Source organism: Arachis stenosperma, chromosome 9 (assembly GCF_014773155.1).
Source record: "Arachis stenosperma cultivar V10309 chromosome 9, arast.V10309.gnm1.PFL2, whole genome shotgun sequence".
Taxonomy (NCBI): Eukaryota; Viridiplantae; Streptophyta; class Magnoliopsida; order Fabales; family Fabaceae; genus Arachis; species Arachis stenosperma.
Genome location: NC_080385.1, coordinates 16,051,433 through 16,073,257, shown reverse-complemented (window position 1 = coordinate 16,073,257; position 21,825 = coordinate 16,051,433). Strand labels below are relative to the sequence as shown.

The following is a 21,825-nucleotide window of genomic DNA, read 5'->3' as shown; positions in this document are numbered from 1 at the left end:
ACAAAATTGACTATTGGTTAAAAAAATACAGGTGAAATCCGATAGATGGTTGAAAACTCGTTTAAAAATAATATTTGAAGAACTAGTTTCAGAAATTTTTTTCTTTTTCTTTTAGGTCAATGCTACTATAGCTTCGTTTATTTATCTGCTCCTACTATATATTTTCTTTTGATTAGAGTGAAAAAGTCTTTTGATTAAAAAAATTATAAGAAATTACCTTTTAAGTAGTTAATATCTGATAACTTTTTTGTTGGAACCAACTTTTTTAACCTTTATTGTTAGAGAATATAGGATTTAGGATTAGAATTTATGGTATAAAATTTATAATTAAAAAGAATTTTGGTTGATATTAACTAAAAAATTAGTATTATACGAGGATGTCAATTATTTTGGCACAAGGTTCTTTCCTTAGCAGGCAAGAAAACAAATCCAAAAGGAAAAGAATAAGAATGAGTTTGAACAAAGAAAAACGTGTGACAAGTCAGAAGAACCTCGAACTTGGTGGTGTTTAGGTTTCTCAATTTCTCTTTGTTCCTTGAACCCAATGGAAGTGTTATTATACTTTGAGCTTTCCATTTCATAAGCTTCTTAAGCTTCTCCTCTTCTTTCACCATCCAACACACCCTTCCACTTGAATACGGTATATTTTTTACCATTTAATTTTTTTTAATTGTTGTATTATGGTTCCAAAATCCCACGCGGACTGAAATGTTTATCTTAAATCCAGTTGTTAAAAGTTAAAACATTGCATTGTTCATAATTTTTTTTTTCTTTTATTACTATTTTTTCGGTTGAAGTACATAACTCTATTGATAGAAATACAATGGCTGTCCCAAAAGTGAATGAAATGTTGCTTCAAGACCTTGAAGAAATGGGATTTCCACGGTCACAAGCCACCCGGGCACTTTATTATTCAGGTCAATTTATTTATAGAAATATTACGAAAAATGTTAGAAATTCATTCAAATTTATTATTTTTATCCATCAGTTCGTCATTAATGTTTAAAAGTATGTGATTAGATTATTAAACCGAAAAAATTTAGACTGATAACTAAAAATATAAAGAATATTAAATTCTGATAATTTTCTAAAATTTTTTATATTATTGAGATAATACTCATTTTGTTATACTCTACATGTGTGATTTAATAAATCAAAATAGTCATAAATAATAAATATGACTTAAATTAATTTTCGTATTTTAAGACTAATTAATTATTTAAATAAAAAACATCTTCACATATTATAGTTAAAATATGAATACATATTATATATTAAATAATTTAGTGAAATATATCAAATAAAATCATCTTTATTTACGAGATCCATCCCATCAAGTGGTTATCTTTTACACAAGACACATGCAGTTTTTATATATCTATTAAAAAGATGTTTACTTATATTATTACATGCCTTCAAAATCATGTTCTTGTAAATATATATATCTTTGACAACGTTCTTTGGGCTTAACAAGGATGTTTTTCTTCACCAGGTAACAAGAACTTAGAGGATGCAATACATTGGACAATTGATCACGAAAATGACCCTGATATTGATGTGATGCCACTGGTATTTAATTTTTTTTTTCTTACAAGTTATATTCATTTGAAGAATTTGGATTTTCGAAATTTTAGATTTTTATTTTAGAAGATAAAGTGAGATCTCTTACTATTGAATGTTTTCTTTTTTCTATTTTTATTAGTTCTACCTATATAAAATAAATGGTAATAGATTATATTTTATCCTCTAAAGTGAAATTCAAAATTTAAAGGATCCAAATTTGTTTATGTTACCATATTCAATTTTATGATATAGAATTCATTTATTGCAAATAAAGCAAATGAGAGAGAAAGCTTCAACACATTTATCATTAATTAACTCAATTGTTTAAATTTCAACAGGTAGATGTAGACATTGATATTGATTCTCCTCAATCCTTCCCTATCACGGAAGAAATCAGAATCAAAGCTCAGAAGTTAAGGTTTTTTAATCTTTCTTAATCGCTTTCTTTCTCTTTTAATTTCTTTATTTCCCTTTCTTTGTTAATCAACTATTTCTGAGTTTTCTCTTCATAATTTCATTTAATTTTTTGTTATTATAGGGAACAAGAGCATAAGAAAAAAGAGGAGGAACAAAAAAGATTGGAGAGAGAACGGGAGAAGGTAAAACCACTTTCCCAACGTTTGATCCATATTACCGACCCTATACACTGTTGACAATGCTTAAATTGTTCTTGTTGTATTTATTATTTGTTTTTTCTCATCTTCTAGACTTGACCTTATGTTTGCTTTATGAGGTTGAACCATGATTGTAGCTACTAGCTAGTGTCAATGGAGAATAGTTACCTAAATAAATCCAAATCCAACAGTGAAATGTCGAAATTAGTGGTTATAAATAAAAATGTTAGAGTATCATTAGAATTTATTTTTTTTATCATTAGTTAGTTATTAATATTTAAAAGTATAGGATAAAGTATATTATTGAATTAGTAGACTAAAAGAACTAGACTAAAAGAATTGAGTTGATAACTAAGTGACGATAAAAAATAATAAATTCTGATGACTCTGTAACATTTCTCGATTACAAATATACTATCAACTTTAATAAAAATACTAGATTTTGGGTTATACTTGTAGTCCTAAACTCCACGTACATAAGATTTAATTACAATACACAACACATTGCAAATTGAGAATATTAAGTTTTAATTGGTGTTTATTTTTATTTTTAATATTTTTATTTTCAAATTTTTTTAAAGTAAACATTGAAAGTAAAAACAAAAGGTATTTAAAATAAAAATAAAAACAAAATTTTGCAATTACCTTCAAGTTTATCTTGGTTTACAAGAAATCCACATTATTGCAGACCTAGGGTTTCAAGCTTATTAGGTATCCTCCAATGTTTTATGGGAAACATATTGCAAATTGATCAATTTATGAGGGAAGGAAAATTTTGAAGGTGGCTACTTTAAGATATTTTTATGTGAAGATGATATTGTTAACCGTTATATGATTTAGTCAAACAATATGATTCAGGTGGCAAGGTTTACTATGAAAATTATCATGTTTAGCAACGGTTTTCCACATATATTCCTAACTCACATGTGTTATTCTCAAAGGATCAACAGATTAATTTAGCTAATATTTCCCAGCTCTCACTAATTCAATCCAATTTATTAGATGTTAAATAATAAGTTATCAGAATAATCATACGTGTCATAGTAGAATAATTAAATTTGAAATAAACAAATAATCAAACTTGTTTACAGTAGTATAATAAAATTTTTTATGAAATGTCAAATATATATTTCTATACACAACATGATCGAAATAGCTATTTTCTAGGCACTAGAACCTGTTGTTTTCCACAAGTGGAGATTTTCTGGGGCTTTCTTTGCTGTCTTATGTCTTCGTTAATTAACCTTAGACATGGCAGCATTGATTTTTATAAAAAAAAAAAAATTAATTGCTTTATTGCAGGAGAGGATTGAAGCAGGTAAGAGACTCCTTGAGGCAAAGCGAATTGCTGAAGAAAATGCAAGACAAAGGTATCTTAATATTTAAAAGTTTTCTTTCTTTTATATGCAATAAAAAATAGTTATTCTTACTTTGGTAATGTTAGAAAAAAAAAAGTTTAAATTTATTTTATTTAATATTATTTATTATAAAATATATTAAATAAAATAAAAATAATAAATTTTGATAATTTCAAACATTTTCACTTCTTACTTTATGACTAAGGGTTGTTTAAGATCCGATCCGGTCCGAAATTTGGCTCGGACTCGAGACATATTTTGTCGAGTTCATATTTTTATTTTTATCCGGTATTATTTTTGGGTCGGATTTGAATTTTGCTTCGAGTTATTCGACCCCATCCAAAATTTCTCTTTACAATATATATATATATGAGTTAATTAGTAATGTTATATTATATTTTTATAATTCAATTAATATTTTTTATATTATACGGTATTATTTTTGTTTTAAAATAATTTATTTTGATATAAATATGATCTAACATTTGTTAAATTTATTTTTTAAAAGTAAAATTTTATTATTTTAATATATAAAATTTACAAATTTGTATATATTAATGATTCATCAGATCGATTCGGTTTAACTTAATTTTTTTTGGATCACTTTAGATCGAATCAAAATAGACTCGATGTCCTTTTAAAACCGGATCTAAGTCTACTTAAATCCGGCTCACAAACACCCCTTTACTTTTATGTCCTATTTTATTGTCAGGAATTTAGCCTTGAGAAAAGCAGAAAAGGAAGAAGAGAAAAAGGCAAGGGAAAATGTTCTCCAAAAACTACAACAGGACAAGGTATAATAGAACTAATTTTCTTAAATATTGACACTAATGGAAAATTTCCTTCTCATATTATTTGAAGTCTCGGACAGCCCAGCTATTATTGGCACTATTATCATTACCTAAAGGCTAAAGCTAAAATTTGTTCCCAATTTATCATTACTATGTCAAATGCTGCTCTCCAATGTCAGCTAATAAAAAGACGAGAAATTTTAGTAAATTGCATCCACTTCTAGGGTATTAGTATCAGTTCGAAGAAAATATAAACTAAACATCGGTCAAAAAGTTGTTAAACTGGTTCAATCGATTTGGTTTTTTAGAAGACAACCGATTTAAAACAATAAAATACAATAATTTTTTTATTTAAAATATATTTTTTATATAACTATATTAGTTTATTCTTCCCAGTTTAACTTCAATTAAATCTTTATGCTTTTAGACTTTTAAATTTTCCAATTTTGATAATCGTTTGGTTTTTATTTAAAATATAGGGTAAACCACTAAAAATACACTTGAATAATTTTGTCGTTGACAAAAAATGCACTCAAATTTGGTTATCGATAAAAATACTCTTAAATAATTTAAAAACACGACTAAAATGACCAACATAAAATATGTATTCTCAAAAAATATTTTACAAATTGAATTTTGATGCGATTTTTTACAAGCATGATTAGAAAAATGAGATGCTTTTATTATTAAAATTTGATCATTTTACTAAGTATATATTTTTTGTGATTTTTTTTATTAACAACTAAAATACTTTTAAAAAATAAAATGAAAATATAGAGATCAAATTTTATCCCATTTTTTATATATTTTTTAAATAATTATCTAAATATTTCTATAAAATTTTATATCAAATACATAAGCTGATAAGCGATTTGTGAAATATAGAAATCGTTGGTTACTTACAAAAAAAAATAATTTTTTTAAATATTTTTGTCGTATTTTTAAATTATTTAATGATATTTTTTGTTAATAATAAAATTTAGATGTATTTTTGTTCGTGACAAAATTATTCGAATATATTTTTGGTAGTTTAGCCGAGATATATTTACTTGTTTATTACTTTACAGCCAATATTATTCTGGGTATTGTCCATTATGGACAAAACTTACAAATTTAGTTATATTTCTCTATATTAACAGATAAATAGAAGATCTAAGCATGAATCAATATTGCCTATAGATGGCCTAGCCAATGTCAGATCATCTGCTACTACTTTCGAACAGCAAGATAAGGTATCATAAATTAAGATAAGTTTCATTTTAACCCTCAAAAGACTTAAATTTTAAAATGGTCCTGACATTGGCGTCCTATATTAAATTCGTCTCTAAAATTCTAATTGCACTAATTACGTTTTTGAGATTAAAAAAAATGTACCATATTAATTCCTGACCCATTTTTTATTAACGACATGGCATGATAACATGAACTTTTAGTTACACGTGTCACTTCATGATTTAGCCACGTGTAATGGTATGATGATGTGGTGATCAGTGACACATGGCATGCTGACATAGATGGTTGTGCCACGTGTCACAATGTTATTTGGTCACGTGTCCGTTTGTGGCACGTGTCATAACAGTATTCGTCTACATGTCATCCATTATGTCATCGTTGTATATGCACCAAATTAGTCTCTCACTTTGCATTAAGTGACTCATTTTAGTCCCTGAAATTGAATGTCGTGCATCAAATTAGTCATTTCACCAGTTTTTCTCATTTTTTCTATAAATTCAAAATTCTCAATATTTTTGAATACATTAATTTCAATTCTTATTTTTCACATGTTCTTCAAATAAAAGTGTATTTATAAAATATTTTTTCTCTTGCGAATACCTTAACTGCCGCCTTGGAGTTGATGTGAAGGCTTTTCAAGCACCTTCACTACCATCTCCGACCTCTTTCAGTACTTCTACAAAATAATTTTTTCTTGCGGATACCCCTAATAACCGCCGTCTTGGAGTTGACATGAAGACATTTCAAACTTCCCTCATTACCGTCTCCGACCTCTTTCGTCTAGACTGCAGAGGTCAAAGATGGTAGTGAGGATGCTTGAAATACCTTTGATCTAGCTCATTTACACATAACGAAAACGTGTATTTCATAAGAAAAAAATATTTATTTCAATTATTAATTTCTTGTTAAAAATACATGTTTTTTATGAAAAAAATGTGCCTAATCAATCATATAATTATTTTTATAATAACATACATATATATTACAAAATTTATCAATGTTAAATTATTAAAAAAATTATATAATTAAAACTAAAATCTTAAAAATTTTTATGAAAGCACTTGTATTTAAACGATATATGAAAAAATAGAATTGAAATTAGTGTATCCAAAATATTAAAATTTTAAATTTAAAAAAATGAGAAAAAATTGGTGAAGGGATTAGTTTGGTGCACGACATTTAATTTCAGGGACTAAAATGAGTCATTTAATGCAAAGTGATGGACTAATTTAGTGCATATACAACGATGACATAATGGATGACACGTGGACGAATACTATTGCAACACGTGGCACAACCATCCACGTCAGCATGCCACGTGTCACTGATCACCACATCATCATATAATTACACCTGGCCAAATAATGAAATGACACGTGTCACTTACATTCCACGTCATCATGCCATGTCATCACGTCATTAATGGAAAATAGGTTAGGGACTAATATGGTGCATTTTTTTCAATCTCAGGGACGTAATTGGTGCAATTGAAATTTCAGGGACGATTTTAGTGCACGATGCCAATTTCAGGGACCATTTTGGGGTTTAACTCATCAAAAGATGATATAATGTTGACAATTAGACTCTATTTGTTTATAAGTACGAAATACAAAATTATAAAATTATATTTGACATAAATAAAAATATTATGTCTAGAAATATTAAATTAATATATTTTGTATTTATTCTAATAAAAAAACATAGAAATATTAATAAAAAATAAAATTTAATTTTTATTATTTTTATTATTTTTTTATAATTATATTTTTTATTTTTTTTAAATTTTTTTAAATAAAAAAATGAGAATAAACTAAATTTTTATAATTTATTTTAATTTATTATCAAACAAAATATAAAACACTAATTTTTATATTTCTATCTTTTGTGTTTTATTTTCTGTGTGTTCTTGTCTTGTATTGTTCTAACAACCAACCGCAGCCTTTAAGTCTCTAAAAGAAAGAAATGCATTACTAGTCCTCCAAATGTGAACAATGTTTGAAAACAATGCCCCTTACCAAACATTATATATCTTTGAAGGTTCAGGGGCATGTTTATTGCTTTTGGAAGCTAAATTATTATTGTTGCAGAACATGAATTATCTATACTAAACATTTGTGTGTCTTTTATGTTGGTAGATATTGCAGAATCCAAAACCTGTTTCCACAATTGAAAAGGTTGATTACTTAAGGGAATGTTTGAGGTCTCTCAAGCGTAAACACCAGGTGAATCATTCATATATTCTTTTATTTAAAATATTTTTTAAGTTTAATTATTTTATTGATTTTTATAATTTTATTGAATTTTTAATTAAGTTGCTATATTTTTTTCTTTTTAATTAGGTTCTTATACTACTTTTAATTTTATAATTAAATAATTCCTAGTGTAAAAAAATATTAAAGTTAATTGAATATTTTTCTATAAATTAAAGGTATCTATAATTAAGAACCTAAGTAGATTTTTGACCACATATTTTTTGAGAAAAATATTCTGTTAATTTTAATATTTTTGACATGAAAGTATTTAATTACAAAATTAAAAATAATATAAGAATTTAATTGAAAGAAAAAAAATATAAAAACCTAATTACAAATTTAGTAAAACTATAGAAACCAATAGAATAATTAAATCTATTTTTTACAGCTTTTTATCTAATAAGGGATCATTCTGTTCATAACTATTCTTATAACTACACAGATGTGTTTTGAATAAACCATCATTTTAAGTTTTTAACACTCCAAGGATTAGTTTACCAATAAAACAGAGAAAAATGATTTTGTTTAATACATAGTTAGACAATATTTGTGTTGTTAATAATTTAATATTCATGACATAGCTGTGTTATAGGTGTTCTTGATAAACAAACTTAACCTGCAAGATTATCAATAGAATATAACATGTATTTCATAGAACTGAACTACAATGTTGTTTTGTAAGTTTTTCTTTCCCCAATTCTTTTAACAAATTTGAAATTCTTTATAGGCCGAGCATGGGAGAGTCAGAAAGGCCTTCGAAACACTTTCAATTTATGTTCGAAATGTTGTCAAGAATCCAAACGAGGAAAAGTACAGGAAGATCAGACTAAGCAATCCATTATTCCAAGTATGAGAACTTCATCACATTAAACTACTCTCAAAAGATTCTATTATAATTCAATTAGGTAGCATTTGTTTTGGACTAAAATTTGGGGACTAGGATTTAGTACTGTAATTGGTGGTTAGATATTGAAATTAAAATTTCGGAATTTTTTCAGTTCTTTCAATATCTCTAGAAACTGAGAATAACAGAGAGTAAAATCTTTTGGGATAGAGACGAAAATTTTAATAATATTTTTTTTAAAAATACTTTCATTTAACTTTTTAAATTCTAAATGTATCCCACAATTTTTATATTTATCCTAAATTAAATATCATACTCAGACATAAGTATATTTTATATCAAACATAATACAAAAACTTAATTTAGTCTCTAAAGCAGCCTTATAGAATTTCGTCACATCATGCAGCATCTACATCAACAAAATCATCACCATGCTTAAATTAGGATTCAAATATTCAATAATTAGCATCAAGATTCAGGAGTAGTGATCCATTTTTTTTCGCTACAATGTTTAAACAGGAAAGAGTTGCAAGTTTGAATGGAGGTGTGGAGTTTCTTGAACTCTGTGGTTTTGAAAGAACCGGTGACTTCTTGTATCTACCTCATGAAAAGTGTGATATAGCATTACTAAATTCAGCTGGTGCTGTGTTGAATTCTGCAATCACAAATCCTTTCTTTGGACTTCTAAGTACTTAGATCTTTTCTTTATTATTTTTAGTGATTATCATTCAAAATTAAAAATAGTTCAAGAAATTAAGTGGCTTCCCAATATTGTTAAAAATGAACTTATATGTTTGTCAAGTATTGAATATTGTTAGTAAACAATAATAGCTTGGGAATGAACTCAGCTTACTTTGTTGATAGAACATCGTTGTTCATATTATTGTTTATCTTGAATTGGATGGAGAACCGAATAAATAGCAATAAAAAACTTACACAAATGGTGCAATGGGTGCAATGTATGAGAAAGTATTGGCAGATTTCAATATTTTTATAATTACAAAGCAGAACAATTTATTAAGTAAATTGTTGTTAAAAAAATAATTTATTAAGTGAATAATTTATACATTAATATTATTTAAAAGATATGCAGTTTTTATTGAATAAATATGGAAACATTTTAAGCTAAAGAGATGCCGCTTATTATTTTTAGAAAATATGTCCCATGTGCTTGTGTATCACAAAAAATTAAAGCAGAGGATGTGATTTTTATGGCTATGGAGTTCAAAAAATTGGATGCGCCGATTTTCTTTTTGGTTATACGGTAGTGTCCAAAAATCATACTCAAGTTTTTTTTTAAAAAAAAATTATAAATGGACGGTCTGATTTTCAATTTAAAAAATGTAAAAATTTTTAACATTAAAATCGAATTCTCAAAAACTAATTTGGGTTGGTCGAGTGGTCAGCTCACTCGTCCGCTTAAGCAAGTGTATCCTCCATCTTGTACATGCAGCAATCCATTGGCCAGTATCAGATCCTTAAATGAAGCTCAGATCCGCAACTGATTAATTTTTGACTGTCGAGTTGGGAGATACCGTGAGAAGATTTGTAGATTGTCCTCCCTTCTCAAACAAATCAGATGGTCTAATTTGATTAATATTAACTTAAAAAAAATTAACTCCATCTCAAAGTAAAACATCGAAATTTCCGATAACAAAATACTACACACACGTTTAATCTATAAGAAAAGAAATTAGCCAAGAGATGCAGCATCCCCAGTAACCTTGACGAAATTACCGTTTGAGTTTTCATGAATCATAATCATAATGATGAAAAATTCAAAATAGGATGTCTCCCGAATTCATTCCATACACAGCAGCATAAATCAAACTCCATACAAAGTATTTTCTCCATGAGTAAAAGTCGAATTGTAAATTGTAAATTTGGTCTTTTATGAGATATTGTATACTACTATTACATAATTTAAATCAAATACTTTATGTCAATAGTAAATTTAAGGGATAAGTACTTTTTTCGTCCCAAGGTCTAGGGTCGAAATCAAAATCGTCCCCGATTTTTTTTTTTATTAAAATCATCCTCAATGTTTAAAAACGCTTTAAAATCATCATTTCTCGAATTTTTGGACTAAAATACCCTTATCATCATCATTCTCCTAACCCCCCTCCCACCCCTCACCCCACCCCCACCCCCACCCCCACCGCCGGTCTCCCCTCCCCTCCTCCTCCCCCTCCCCCTCCCTTCCCGCCTCCCCCACCCCTGCCCCCACCCCATCCCACACCCGGTTTCCCCTTTCCCTCCTCCTCCCCCTCCCCCCCCCTTCCCTCCTCCCCTTTCCGCCATCCCCCCCTGCCCCCACCCCTCATCATCATCATTCTCCTCTTCACCTTCACCACCACCACCACCACCACCACAGACACCACCACCACCTTCACCACCACCCCCACCCCCCACCCCCTCACCTCACCCCCACCCCTCAACCCTCACCCCCTCAACCCTCACCCCCACCCTCACCTCACCCGCCACCCCTCACTGCCTCCCCTCCCACCCCTCAACACCTCACCCGCCACCCTCACCTCACCCGCCACCCCTCACTGCCTCCTCCCCCACCCCACCCCTCAACACCTCACCCACTCCTTCACCCCCCACCCCTCACCCACTCTTCACGGTCATCATCATCATCAACAGAAAATTCAGATTTCAACAAAAATTTCACAGATTTCACAGAAAATTCACAGATTTCACATAACAAGAAGAAGAAAAAGAAGAAGAAGAAGTGGTGGTGGGTTGATGCGGTGCGGTGCGGCGGCGAAGCAGCGGTGACCGGCGCAGCTCGTGGCTCCATGGGTGACGGCGTGAGGCGCGGATCTGGCGGCGAGGCGCGGTGGGGCGCGGCGCGACGGCGGTGCGACCGGACGGCGTGGAGCGCGGCCCCCCTTCCCCTCCGATTTTCTTTTCCCCCTCCTCCCCCTCCCCTTTTCTCGCGGACTCCCCCCCCCCACCCCCTTTTCTTCTTTTTATTTATTTATTTTATAATTATTTTATTTTATAAATTTTTAATAATAAAGGGTAATTTGGTAAAAACAAAAAAATAAAAGTAGAAAAGGACGATTTTATAACATTTTGTAACGTTGAGGATGATTTTAATAACAAAAAAAGATCAGGGACGATTTTGATTTTGACCCCAGACCTTGGGGACGAAAAAAGTACTTATCCCTAAATTTAATCTTTTATTTTAATCATTTTCCCCTTTGTACAAATTAAAAAATAAATTTAAACTAAAATTTCATAATTTTAATTGTTAATTAATTAGTTCCAATCAAGGTTAAATTCCAGTTCTCGAATTCCATAGATAGATTTCCAACAACTACCAACTATATCAGATTGTATTTTACAATAATATATCATTTTACATACTTTGTCAAACCCAAATAATAATAATAATAATGCTTTTTTTCATGAACCTTTTTTTCTTTCATTTTGTTCCAATTCATTTTCTTTCTTCCATTTTTTACTCAACATGCAAAAGAAAACAGGCAGTCAGTATCATTTTTCTAAGTGCACTTCTTAGGTTCAAATCTTGGACAAATTCTAAAGGCAAATTCCCCTTAAATGCATTCATTAATAGGCACATGTATAATAAGCTCCAAAAGGTTGACAGGTTTTGCCAACATAACTCCAAACTAACCTGCTTCATGTCTAAGATTTTGGGGAAATAATATTACAAAAGAAATTGAAGACAGTCAAAAGAGCTATGCTATTACACTTGGCTTTCAGACGCTGATCAATCCACCACCATTCCATGAACATGTGCTTCAAGCTTAGAGTATCAATATTAGACCTTTGACTCTAGCGCTAAAAGTATCTTCTTTCTTGGCCCCTGGAACCAACAAAGCATGTTCATAATGTGTTCAGGTAAAAAGCAGACCATGTATACTACATAATAACACCTGAAACATACACTATCAGGGAGCTAAAACCCAACATGACCAAAGTGATAATACCATAATCACAAAAATAAATGATGAGCCAATGTGATTTCATGGTATTAAGCCAACCAGAAGCACTGCCCTTTAATGGACCTAGCTTTCCAGAGGAAAAATCATTATGGCACCATAAAATTCTAGGAACACAACAAATCTGACTACTTCACCCTTTATGGGCAATTACAAGGCAAATGACAGTCAGCTACTTCTGATTTGTGCAATGAACAATAAGTTTGAAAGCTAAACTTACAGCCATCCCCAAGGACAAGATCATTTCCATTTTAGTGTGTTCCAATTAGGGTTTTAATCTCACCAGCTACCAGATAAACTAACTAATGAGGATTTAGGTTTACAAACTAACTAAACTATTTGGATCAACATTAACATCAAAAGGGCCTTAAAATATAAAAAGATGCCATTTTCAAGTTACACAAGTCCACATGACTGATGCTACCGCAAATTATTGCTGCAAGAAACAGAAACAGACTAGTTTGATGCATACCATTGGTATACCCATGGCCTTGAGATCCTCATCAGTCATATGATTAAGGGCTGCCATATCAACCTGAAGAAACAGCTTTTATATGTCAATATGAACTCTTATTGTCAAATTAAAACCCAGTTACTTTCAACAAGAGACTTTCATAATGAGGCAAAAAAGATATAAGTAGATGCAGAGCATACTTCTTCTGCCTGAAATGTTATGAGATACTTTTCGAGACCCAATGATTGCAAGAAATCATCCACCGAAATATCAGCCTGTATGGCAAGAAGTTATATCTCGTTACTTTCCTTTAATTAACAAAGAAAAAAAATAATTACATAACAAAGGAACAGGCAAACCAAATTTAACAAAATTAACTTGGTTTTTCCTTGAACATACATTAGGAAATTTCATCCACTTAGAGTGAATGTACATGACTAAACACAAAATGAACCCCACCAAACGTATTAACAGTTCAGCACCTATGGCTACTATTATCTCACTTCCATTAGAATAATAGAATACTGAAGAATCAGGCTGCGTCAATTGCATGCATAATAAAGCCAATGCTTCATGCACTTTCAACTTCTTCCACTTGGAACACTGACTGCTTCTTTGCAACATTACAACCCAACAACAATTATATCACATCCCCAAGATCAAAGATGGCTCGCCGTTATATGTAAAATTGAGAAAAAATAATAGCCCCCATGGCAATCAATTCACTAATGCTCTTGGCCCATGAAACTAATTATCATGTAGTTTACCAAAAATATTTGTAACCCATAAAGTACAATAGAGGTACACTAGCTAAAAATTGTCATCAAATTCTAGTGAGAAAATAACAATACCTTCTGTGGCAACTTTTTAGGGACTGAATTAGATGGTCTCTTGGCCTGTACTGCAGGAGCCTCAACACCGACACTTTTACTGCTTGGTTTGGCTACCACCTTTGACTTTGGTGGATCAATGTTTTTAGGTTGCACAGTCATTGTCCCTGATAGCCTTTCACGAAGATCCCGCACATTTGGAGCAGAACTCCTTCCACTCTGAGTTGCCGGTTGAAGACCTTTCTTTTGAAGCTTAAGACGAAGATCATGAGAAGTAACTTTGCGATCTTCACAAGCCATTAACAAAAAGAAGTTAAAACCCAAAAAAGAAGTACAGGAATCCAACAAGAGTGGCAACTTATACTTGCATATGATAATAACATAATCAATCCATACTAGTGATCCGGGATCCATCATCATCATCAAAGAGATCATGTTCCCACTTGTCATCTTGCCTTTGCCTGCAAAAGTAATGACCATAAATATATCATTAAGTTTTCCCTTCGTTAAGCATTCAAACATCCAAGATGAAATTGCAACATTGGAGGTACAATGTAACTAACTAACTGAAGCAGTTATAACTATCCAGTCAAATAGAGAACATTCTGGAGACAGAAAGGCAGTAGCCAGTATCTCTCCGCCAGTCAGCCTTCTAAATTCTCATGACTTTATTTCATCTTTCTTCTTCTTTATCTTTAAGCCGCATAACTACCATTTAAAAGACATTCAATACACGCTCTGAATATCATTTTCACCAAATTTAACCAGCAAAATAAAAATGATCCTATGGAAGCAGATTTAACTTATGCAAAAGAATTTTAGATCGATGGAACATGAGATATTCAACAATACTCCAGTACCTTCCACGCAGTTGAATGAACTAAATGAAAATGAAGTTATCCTAAAAGTTTAACCTCATATACTTATGCTTTAAGGAACTAAATTAGAATCCTATGAAAACTTGAACTTAAGAAGTTTGGGAATTAATACATATGGATTATGCCTTTCTTCCCTATCATGGAGCTTCATGAGGTATGCTGCTAATTTGGGACATGAGTCGCAAAGCAAGTGGAAGGTACTAGTTGTTCTTTCTCTCGTTTAGTTCTCTTAAAGTCACTTGACAATGGTAACTGGTGGTGCACCTCGGCGAATGGTCTGAATAGGCATAGACTTCATTCTTTCTGTTGGGAGGAGCTAAGATATCCTTTTGTGGTTTTTGTTCTCCGTGTTAGTATGAGGGTAATGATGTTAACCATGTGAGATTTCCTATTGAGACTTAGGTGGAAGCTATTACTGTTAACTTTCATTTACAAATAGTAAATGAAATAGCATATCATGACTCCACATGCCAGTAAATTGACAGAAAAACCTAATAATTAGAGCTCTCTCCTACAGGACCTTGAATTAACATTGGCAGCTACAAAATCTCCATATCATCACTAAAACTTTACATCAATCAAACATTACATTGGCAAACAAGTCTGCTAAATTTAGTTTATTCCACTACCATGTGACCTTACAAAGTGGCGTAACCAAAAGCCAATTGAGTAATGTAACCCAAAGACAATCCTTGTACAAATCCTCACCGGTCTCTACCAATGTCTACAAGGAATTAAGCCTTAGGGCGGAGAGTTTCAAAGCATCCCATCAAGGTACCACAAAACAGCACCAATTCCAGTGAGTAGCAAATGCCTGTTTCAACTCAAGCAGGTCCCCTCCCTCACAGACCCAATCAAATACACTTCTCACTTGCCTCCACATTCACTTGAATCCAAACACACCGAGTCCACAAGGAGACGTACAATTAAGAACATAAGCAACGCCCAATACTTTGCATTAACTTCAGTCAATTCTTTTATCCCTCATTGTAAGTCTTGAGTGGGTGCCGAAGCTAACCCTACTCTCTCCCCAACCCAAATTTTTTGGCAACGATACAAATTGAAACAGACCCTTGTTCTACCATAGCCTCTAACAAGCAGCACATGCATGGTGGAATTAATGCGCACTAATAATTATACTACCCAAATGTGAGTTCCAAGAACAAGCCAAATCCACGAACACGATTATCAGCATAAAGGGGAAAATGAAAAGAAAAACAAACCTCTTGCCGGTGATTTGCCGTTGCGGCCGTGAAGAATCAGTGACGGTGTTTCCGTTAAGGCGTTCCTTGGCGGATCTCCTGACTCCACTGTCCACCCGATCAGCATACATCTTGTCTATGATTTATTCACTGTTCTCGGAATCGACGGAACAATTAGCCCCAAAAGCTACTACGAACCCTAATTTCGCAGCAAATCGGAGAAAGCAGATTCAATGGTAGGGAAGGGGGCACACCCCAGTCGCCCACCGAATGCTGAAATGGAAGCAGTGGCAGCGAATCAAAACCCTAAACCCCCCGGTCTCCCTTTTACTATTTCTCCTGTTTCCTCTTCCGTTTATGTTTGGGTCGGCGAAGAGAAAACAGAGCTTGAGAGAAGTTGAATCTTTGCGTCAGCAAGATTATCTCGGTGCGTTTGCGTTGGAGAGAGAGAGAGAGAGAGAGTAAAAAAAGGGCCTCTTCGCTGATTTTGGCCTTTTGGAGTAATGGTTTTTGGCGCCCCACAAGAGAAATGGACAATCCGGAGTGTTATTTCAGCAGCAGGAAAATGTAAATATCATGCAAATGCAATGGATTCATTGAAGGTAGGCTGTTCACACGGTCAAACCTAAAACCATTTAAATTAAATTATTCATCTAATTTAATTCAAATAGAAAACTAATTAAAATTATAATTTTTAAAAAATTGCATTGAATTGAATTTGGATTTATTTTTTAAAATTGATTCAATTTAATTTAATATAATATAACATAATTGTTCATACCTGGTCCAAAATATAAATCAAGTCCAAAAATAGAGAAAGCCCAAAATACAGCTATTTATAGTCGACCTTTTCACAGGTCAGATAAAAGTGCTGCATAGTAACACCCTTCATCTCTGAAGGAGTTATAACCAACCCTTAATATCTCTCCCCATTTTCAGAAGAGGGATCTCAACAAACCCTACAAAAAAGATATGGCTATCCACCACCAAGAGTGGAACTAATTCAACGGTGGTTATTGGCTCATCATCTATAAATACACTGATACTCTCAGGTATACTTAAGTTCCAATATACTAAAACTTGCTAAAATCCTTGTTGACTTAGGCATCAGAGTGTTTTGCAAGTACCGCCCCCTATCTCCTCACAAACAACTCGGACGACGGCTGCTTGTTGCAGGCTAAGTCGGAAACCACCTCACTAAGAGCTTGGACCTCACGTTCAAACCCAAACACGATCCAGTTTCAAGTAACCCTCGGAATATTGGCGCCATTGTCGGAGACTTGGGAATCAGCACTCCATGGCGGCGATCACCTCGAAGACGGACGTACAGCGTCGGAGTCAGATCCAGAGTACTAAGACACGGTTAACAACGACCAAGCCCTCGTGGTACCTCCTCCAAGAATGGAGGAACCACATGGTGAAGGCACCTCAGGTGATCATCATCATAGAAGAATCCTCTCTGAGGTTTGTCACCTGGAAGGAGAAGACCAACCCCATTCCACCGACCTCATGGGGCTGCTACATGGACATCATGGCCAACTCGAACAACTAGAACATGAGTTAGAACGACAGCGGGAGGCAGAGAGAAATTTGAGGAGAGAAATTAAACGGCGAAGAGAGCTAGAAGAAAAGCTCTCAAAGCTAGAATCTGACATCTGAGGCATGAATTCACATACAACTCGAGAAAACACCCCGTTGGGAGGAGAAGATCCTTTCACCAAAGACATTATGCAGGCGAGAGTTCCTAGAAACTTCAAAAGTCCAGACATGAATTTGTATGATGGGACGACCAACCCGAGGCACCACCTAAGTAACTTTAAAAGTCAGATGTACTTGGCTGCACCTCAGATGCTACTCACTGCAAGGCCTTCCTGACAACCTTAACAAAGTTGACCATGAAATGGTTTAACAGCCTGCCACCTAGGTCGGTTACTAGTGTCAACGACCTTGCTCGAAAATTTCTTACACGGTTTTCACTTCAAAAGGAAAAGGTCAAGCACGCACCTAATCTACTTGGAGTCAAACAGGAAGTCAGCGAATCCCTCAGAGACTACATGGAGAGATTCAACAAGGCATGTTTAGAAATCCAAGACTTACCCACTGAAGCAGTAATAAAGGGATTGGTCAATGGTCTCCGAGAAGGTCCCTTTTCCCAGTCTATCTCAAAAAGACACCCGACCTCATTGAGTAATGTACAAAAATGAGTTGAAAAGTACATCAATATGAAAGAAAATTTCAGGCTACGAGAACCAAATTGGTGACTAGGATATCCTCATCCGGCACGGGAAAAAGAAAAGGAGCCCAAGAAAAAAGAAGCATTTAACTCGACGAAACCAAGCAGATATCACAACTACACTCTGTTACGAGTTTTTCCGTGGATATCTACACAAAAATTTGTCATACTGAGAAGCTTCCCCTCCCTCCCCCCATGCGTCCAATCAAAAATAAAAAGGGAAAAGCCGCAATGAGTATTGCGAATACCACAAGCTGTATGGGAATTCTACAAATGACTGTTACGAACTAAAAAATGTGATAGAAAAACTGGGTAAAGAAGGTCGGTTAGATAGATATCTCATGAAAAAGTCGGATGGCCATAGAAAGAGGAAGAGAGATGACGAAGAAGTCGACTCGAAAGAGATATTTGAAGGAGATCTATTACGTCAAAGAAGAGACCACCGACCTCCCAACCATCTCTTTCGCAAAAGACGACGCGCAGGGAATTGCATATGGGCATGATGATCCTGTAGTAATTACTATGATACTTGCTAATGCTTTACATAGGACTTTGGTGGACCAAGGAAGCTCAACTGACATACTGTTTAAGCTTGCATTTGACAAGTTAGAATTGGAAGAAAAGGAATTAAAATCCTACCCGAATACCCTTTTCAGGTTAGAGGATACGCCGATTAGACCATTAGGGTTCATCTCCTTACATACTACCTTTGGGAAGGGATTGAAGTAAAAAACCCTAAACATCGGCTACATTGTCATGGATGTAACTTCAGCCTACAATACCCTAATTGGCAGGATAACTCTAAACTGACTATGAGTTGTTGTTTCCACTTCTCACCTCTGCATGAAATTCCCAACACAGGATGTGCTACCATTAAAGGAGATCAGAAGCTGACAAGAAAGTGTTACAATGTAAAAGTTTGAATCTACGAGGTAAAGGTAAGGAAGTCAATTTGATCAAGCTCGGAAGAGTCTGAGGAAGAAGTGAACTGCGACCACAGCCTGAAGGGAAGATCAAAGAAGTCTAAATCGGAGAAGAAGTCGAAAAAAACACCAACATAGGAGTTAATATAAGGATAGATTTAAAGAAAGAACCCGTAAAACTCATGCAGAAAAACTCTGATCTCTTCGCTTGGAAGACCGCCGACATGCCAGGAATAGACCCCGAGCTCATGACGCACAAACTGGCGGTATATCCCGGTTTCCAACCTGTCCAAAAGAGAAGGCGCAAACTCGGACTAGAACGAGCTCAAGTGGTCGAAGAGCAAGTTTAGGCACTACTAGAAGCCGGATTTGTCAGGGAAGTCAGGTATCCGACATGGTTAGCAAATGTGGTGTTGGTAAAAAAGTAAAATAGAAAATGGAGGATGTGTGTCGATTATACCGACCTCAACAAAGCCTGCCCAAAGGATTCGTATCTCCTTCTCAATATCGATGCTTTGGTAGATTCCTCTTCAGAATATCAATACTTATCCTTCATAGATGCATACTCGGGATACAATCAAATCAAATCCCGATGTACAAGTCAGACCAGGAGAAGACATCATTCATCACACCCAGAGTGAATTATCGTTACGTGGTCATGTCATTTGGATTAAAAAATGTAGGGGCCACAAATCAAAGGTTGATAAACAAGATGTCCGTACCTCACCTCGGAAACTTAATGGAGGTATATGTGGACGACATGTTGGTAAAAGCCAAGGATGAGGCAAATCTCCTGTCCAACCTCTCACAAGTCTTCAGCACCGTAAGAAGACATGGGATGAGACTAAATCCCACCAAATGCACCTTTGCAGTAGAAGCAGAAATTTTTTTGAGATTTATGCTCACATAGAGGGGAATTGAGGCCAATCCTAACAAGTGTAGAGCAATCTTAGAGATGAGGAGTCTGACTTTTTTGAAAGAAGTCCAACAGTTGAATGATCGACTTCCAGTCTTGTCCAGATTTCTAGCAGGATCGGCTTTGAGATCCTTGCCACTTTTCTCACTACGTAAAAAAGGATGCCAATTCAAGTGGACTTCTAAATGTGAAGAAGCCTTTCAAGAATTCAAGAAATTCTTAAGTCAACCACCTATCCTTACCCGGCCAGAAACAGGAGAAGAGCTCGTGTTATACCTAGCTGTCGCTGATAAGGCAATAGCCTCAACACTAGTACAAAAAGATGAAGTTGGACAACATCTTATTTATTTCACTAGTAAAGTCTTACAAAGGCCATAGTTAAGTTATCAAAAAATAGAGAAATTTGTATACGCTTTGATCCTGGCATCTAGGAGGCTCTGACCTTATTTTCAAGCGCACACCATAAGAGTCTAGACGAACCAACCCATGAAGCAGATTCTTCAGAAAACGGACATAGCACGTCGAATGGTACAATGGGCCATAGAACTATTCGAGTTCGACTTAAGGTATGAAACTCGGACAAATATCAAAGCTCAATGCCTCCCAACTTTATAGCAGAATACACAAGTGACAAGAATAAAAACTCCACGACCTGGAATCTTTATGTAGCTGGATCCTCCAATATGGTCAGAAGTGGTGCGGACATTATACTGGTCAATGAAGAGGGGAGTCAAATAGAGCTTTTTCTGAAGTTTGAACTCCCTGCTTCCAATAATCAAGCCGAGGTTGAAGCCTTGATTGCAGGACTGAAACTCACCAAAGAAATTGGAGCAACCAAAAGTGGTATTCTTCAGTGATTCTCAGATAGTAACTTCTCAAATTAATGGAGAGTACCAGGCAAAAGATCCCAATATGAAGAGATACTTGGAGAAAACATTTGAGCATCTTCAGCAATTTTTTGATACCGATGTCCGACATATAACTCGAGAACTTAATAGCAGATCAGATGCCTTTTTTAAATTGGCGAGTACCAAACCAAGAGAAAATAACAGAAGTTTGATACAAGAAACTCTCAAGGAGCCCTCAGTTATTAAGTCAGATAACAAGTCGAACATTCTACCTATCTCCGGCTTAAACCTCGGATGGTGGACTCCCTTTATCAAATATCTAAAATTCGACATCCTTCCCAAGGAGCAGAAGGAAGCCAAGAGAATTCAGAGGAAAGCACAAAACTACACCTTGGTACAAAAATGTCTTTTACAGAAGAGGAGTATCCATACCTTTGTTGAAATGTGTTCCGACTTACAAGATTGAAGAAGTCTTAGAGGAAGTACATAATGGCATCTGTGAAAACCATCTCAGAGCACGGTCTCTAGCTAGAAATTTGGTCCGAGCTGGATTCTTCTAGCCGACCTTACAAAAGGACGCGATCGACTTTGTTAGAAAGTGTCCACCTTACCAGATGCATACCAGCTTCCATATCGCTCCCCCCGAAGAGCTCATTAATTAGCGTAACCTCTCCATGGCCTTTGAAAAATGGGGTTTGGACCTACTCTGACCTTTCCTCTAAGCCCTTGGACAGGTTAAGTATCATATTATGGGAGTGGATTACTTCACTAAGTAGATAGAAGCAGAACCACTAGCCACTATAATAGCTCAAAGAAGTCAGAAATTCCTGTACAAGAATATCATTACTTGGTTCAGAGTTCCTCACTCCATTACCACAGATAATGGTACCCAGTTGACCGACTCTATATTCA

The 21,825-nt window shown here is 34.1% G+C and overlaps 2 protein-coding genes across 5 annotated transcripts; one reads left to right on the top strand and one right to left on the bottom strand.

Moving 5' to 3' along the window:
• The first annotated feature begins 486 nt into the window (after positions 1-486).
• Positions 487-9,552, top strand: LOC130951660 (uncharacterized). Of its 4 annotated transcripts, none has more exons than XM_057880355.1 (11): positions 487-640; positions 798-917; positions 1,493-1,569; positions 1,902-1,981; positions 2,102-2,162; positions 3,480-3,547; positions 4,248-4,329; positions 5,466-5,558; positions 7,695-7,781; positions 8,539-8,658; positions 9,175-9,552. In XM_057880355.1, exons 2-11 carry the CDS (start codon positions 824-826, stop codon positions 9,349-9,351), a joined length of 939 nt encoding a protein of 312 aa, XP_057736338.1. In that variant the 5' UTR covers positions 487-640; positions 798-823; the 3' UTR covers positions 9,352-9,552. The 4 variants fall into 4 exon arrangements, with proteins under 4 accessions (XP_057736338.1, XP_057736339.1, XP_057736337.1 ...); XM_057880356.1 differs by having other exon boundaries at positions 493-640; positions 840-917; XM_057880354.1 differs by having other exon boundaries at positions 493-640; positions 817-917.
• A 2,586-nt stretch (positions 9,553-12,138) lies between these two features.
• Positions 12,139-16,561, bottom strand: LOC130951213 (uncharacterized). The gene is made up of 6 exons (XM_057879847.1): positions 16,015-16,561; positions 14,310-14,374; positions 13,935-14,200; positions 13,284-13,358; positions 13,102-13,164; positions 12,139-12,493 (listed from the first exon to the last, which is right to left on the bottom strand). The coding sequence occupies exons 1-6, from the start codon at positions 16,122-16,124 to the stop codon at positions 12,449-12,451; spliced, it is 624 nt and encodes a 207-aa protein (XP_057735830.1). The 5' UTR covers positions 16,125-16,561; the 3' UTR covers positions 12,139-12,448.
• Positions 16,562-21,825: the final 5,264 nt, after the last annotated feature.

Coding starts and splice junctions, on each gene's coding strand:
- LOC130951660 (XM_057880355.1), top strand. CDS start 824: ATGGCTGTCCCAAAAGTGAATGAAATGTTGCTTCAAGACCTTGAAGAA. Junction 1,570..1,901: donor ATATTGATGTGATGCCACTG/GTATTTAATTTT, acceptor AAATTTCAACAG/GTAGATGTAGACATTGATAT. Junction 4,330..5,465: donor AAAAACTACAACAGGACAAG/GTATAATAGAAC, acceptor CTATATTAACAG/ATAAATAGAAGATCTAAGCA.
- LOC130951213 (XM_057879847.1), bottom strand. CDS start 16,124: ATGTATGCTGATCGGGTGGACAGTGGAGTCAGGAGATCCGCCAAGGAA. Junction 14,201..14,309: donor TGATGGATCCCGGATCACTA/GTATGGATTGAT, acceptor TGGCTTGTGAAG/ATCGCAAAGTTACTTCTCAT. Junction 13,165..13,283: donor TAACATTTCAGGCAGAAGAA/GTATGCTCTGCA, acceptor CTGTTTCTTCAG/GTTGATATGGCAGCCCTTAA.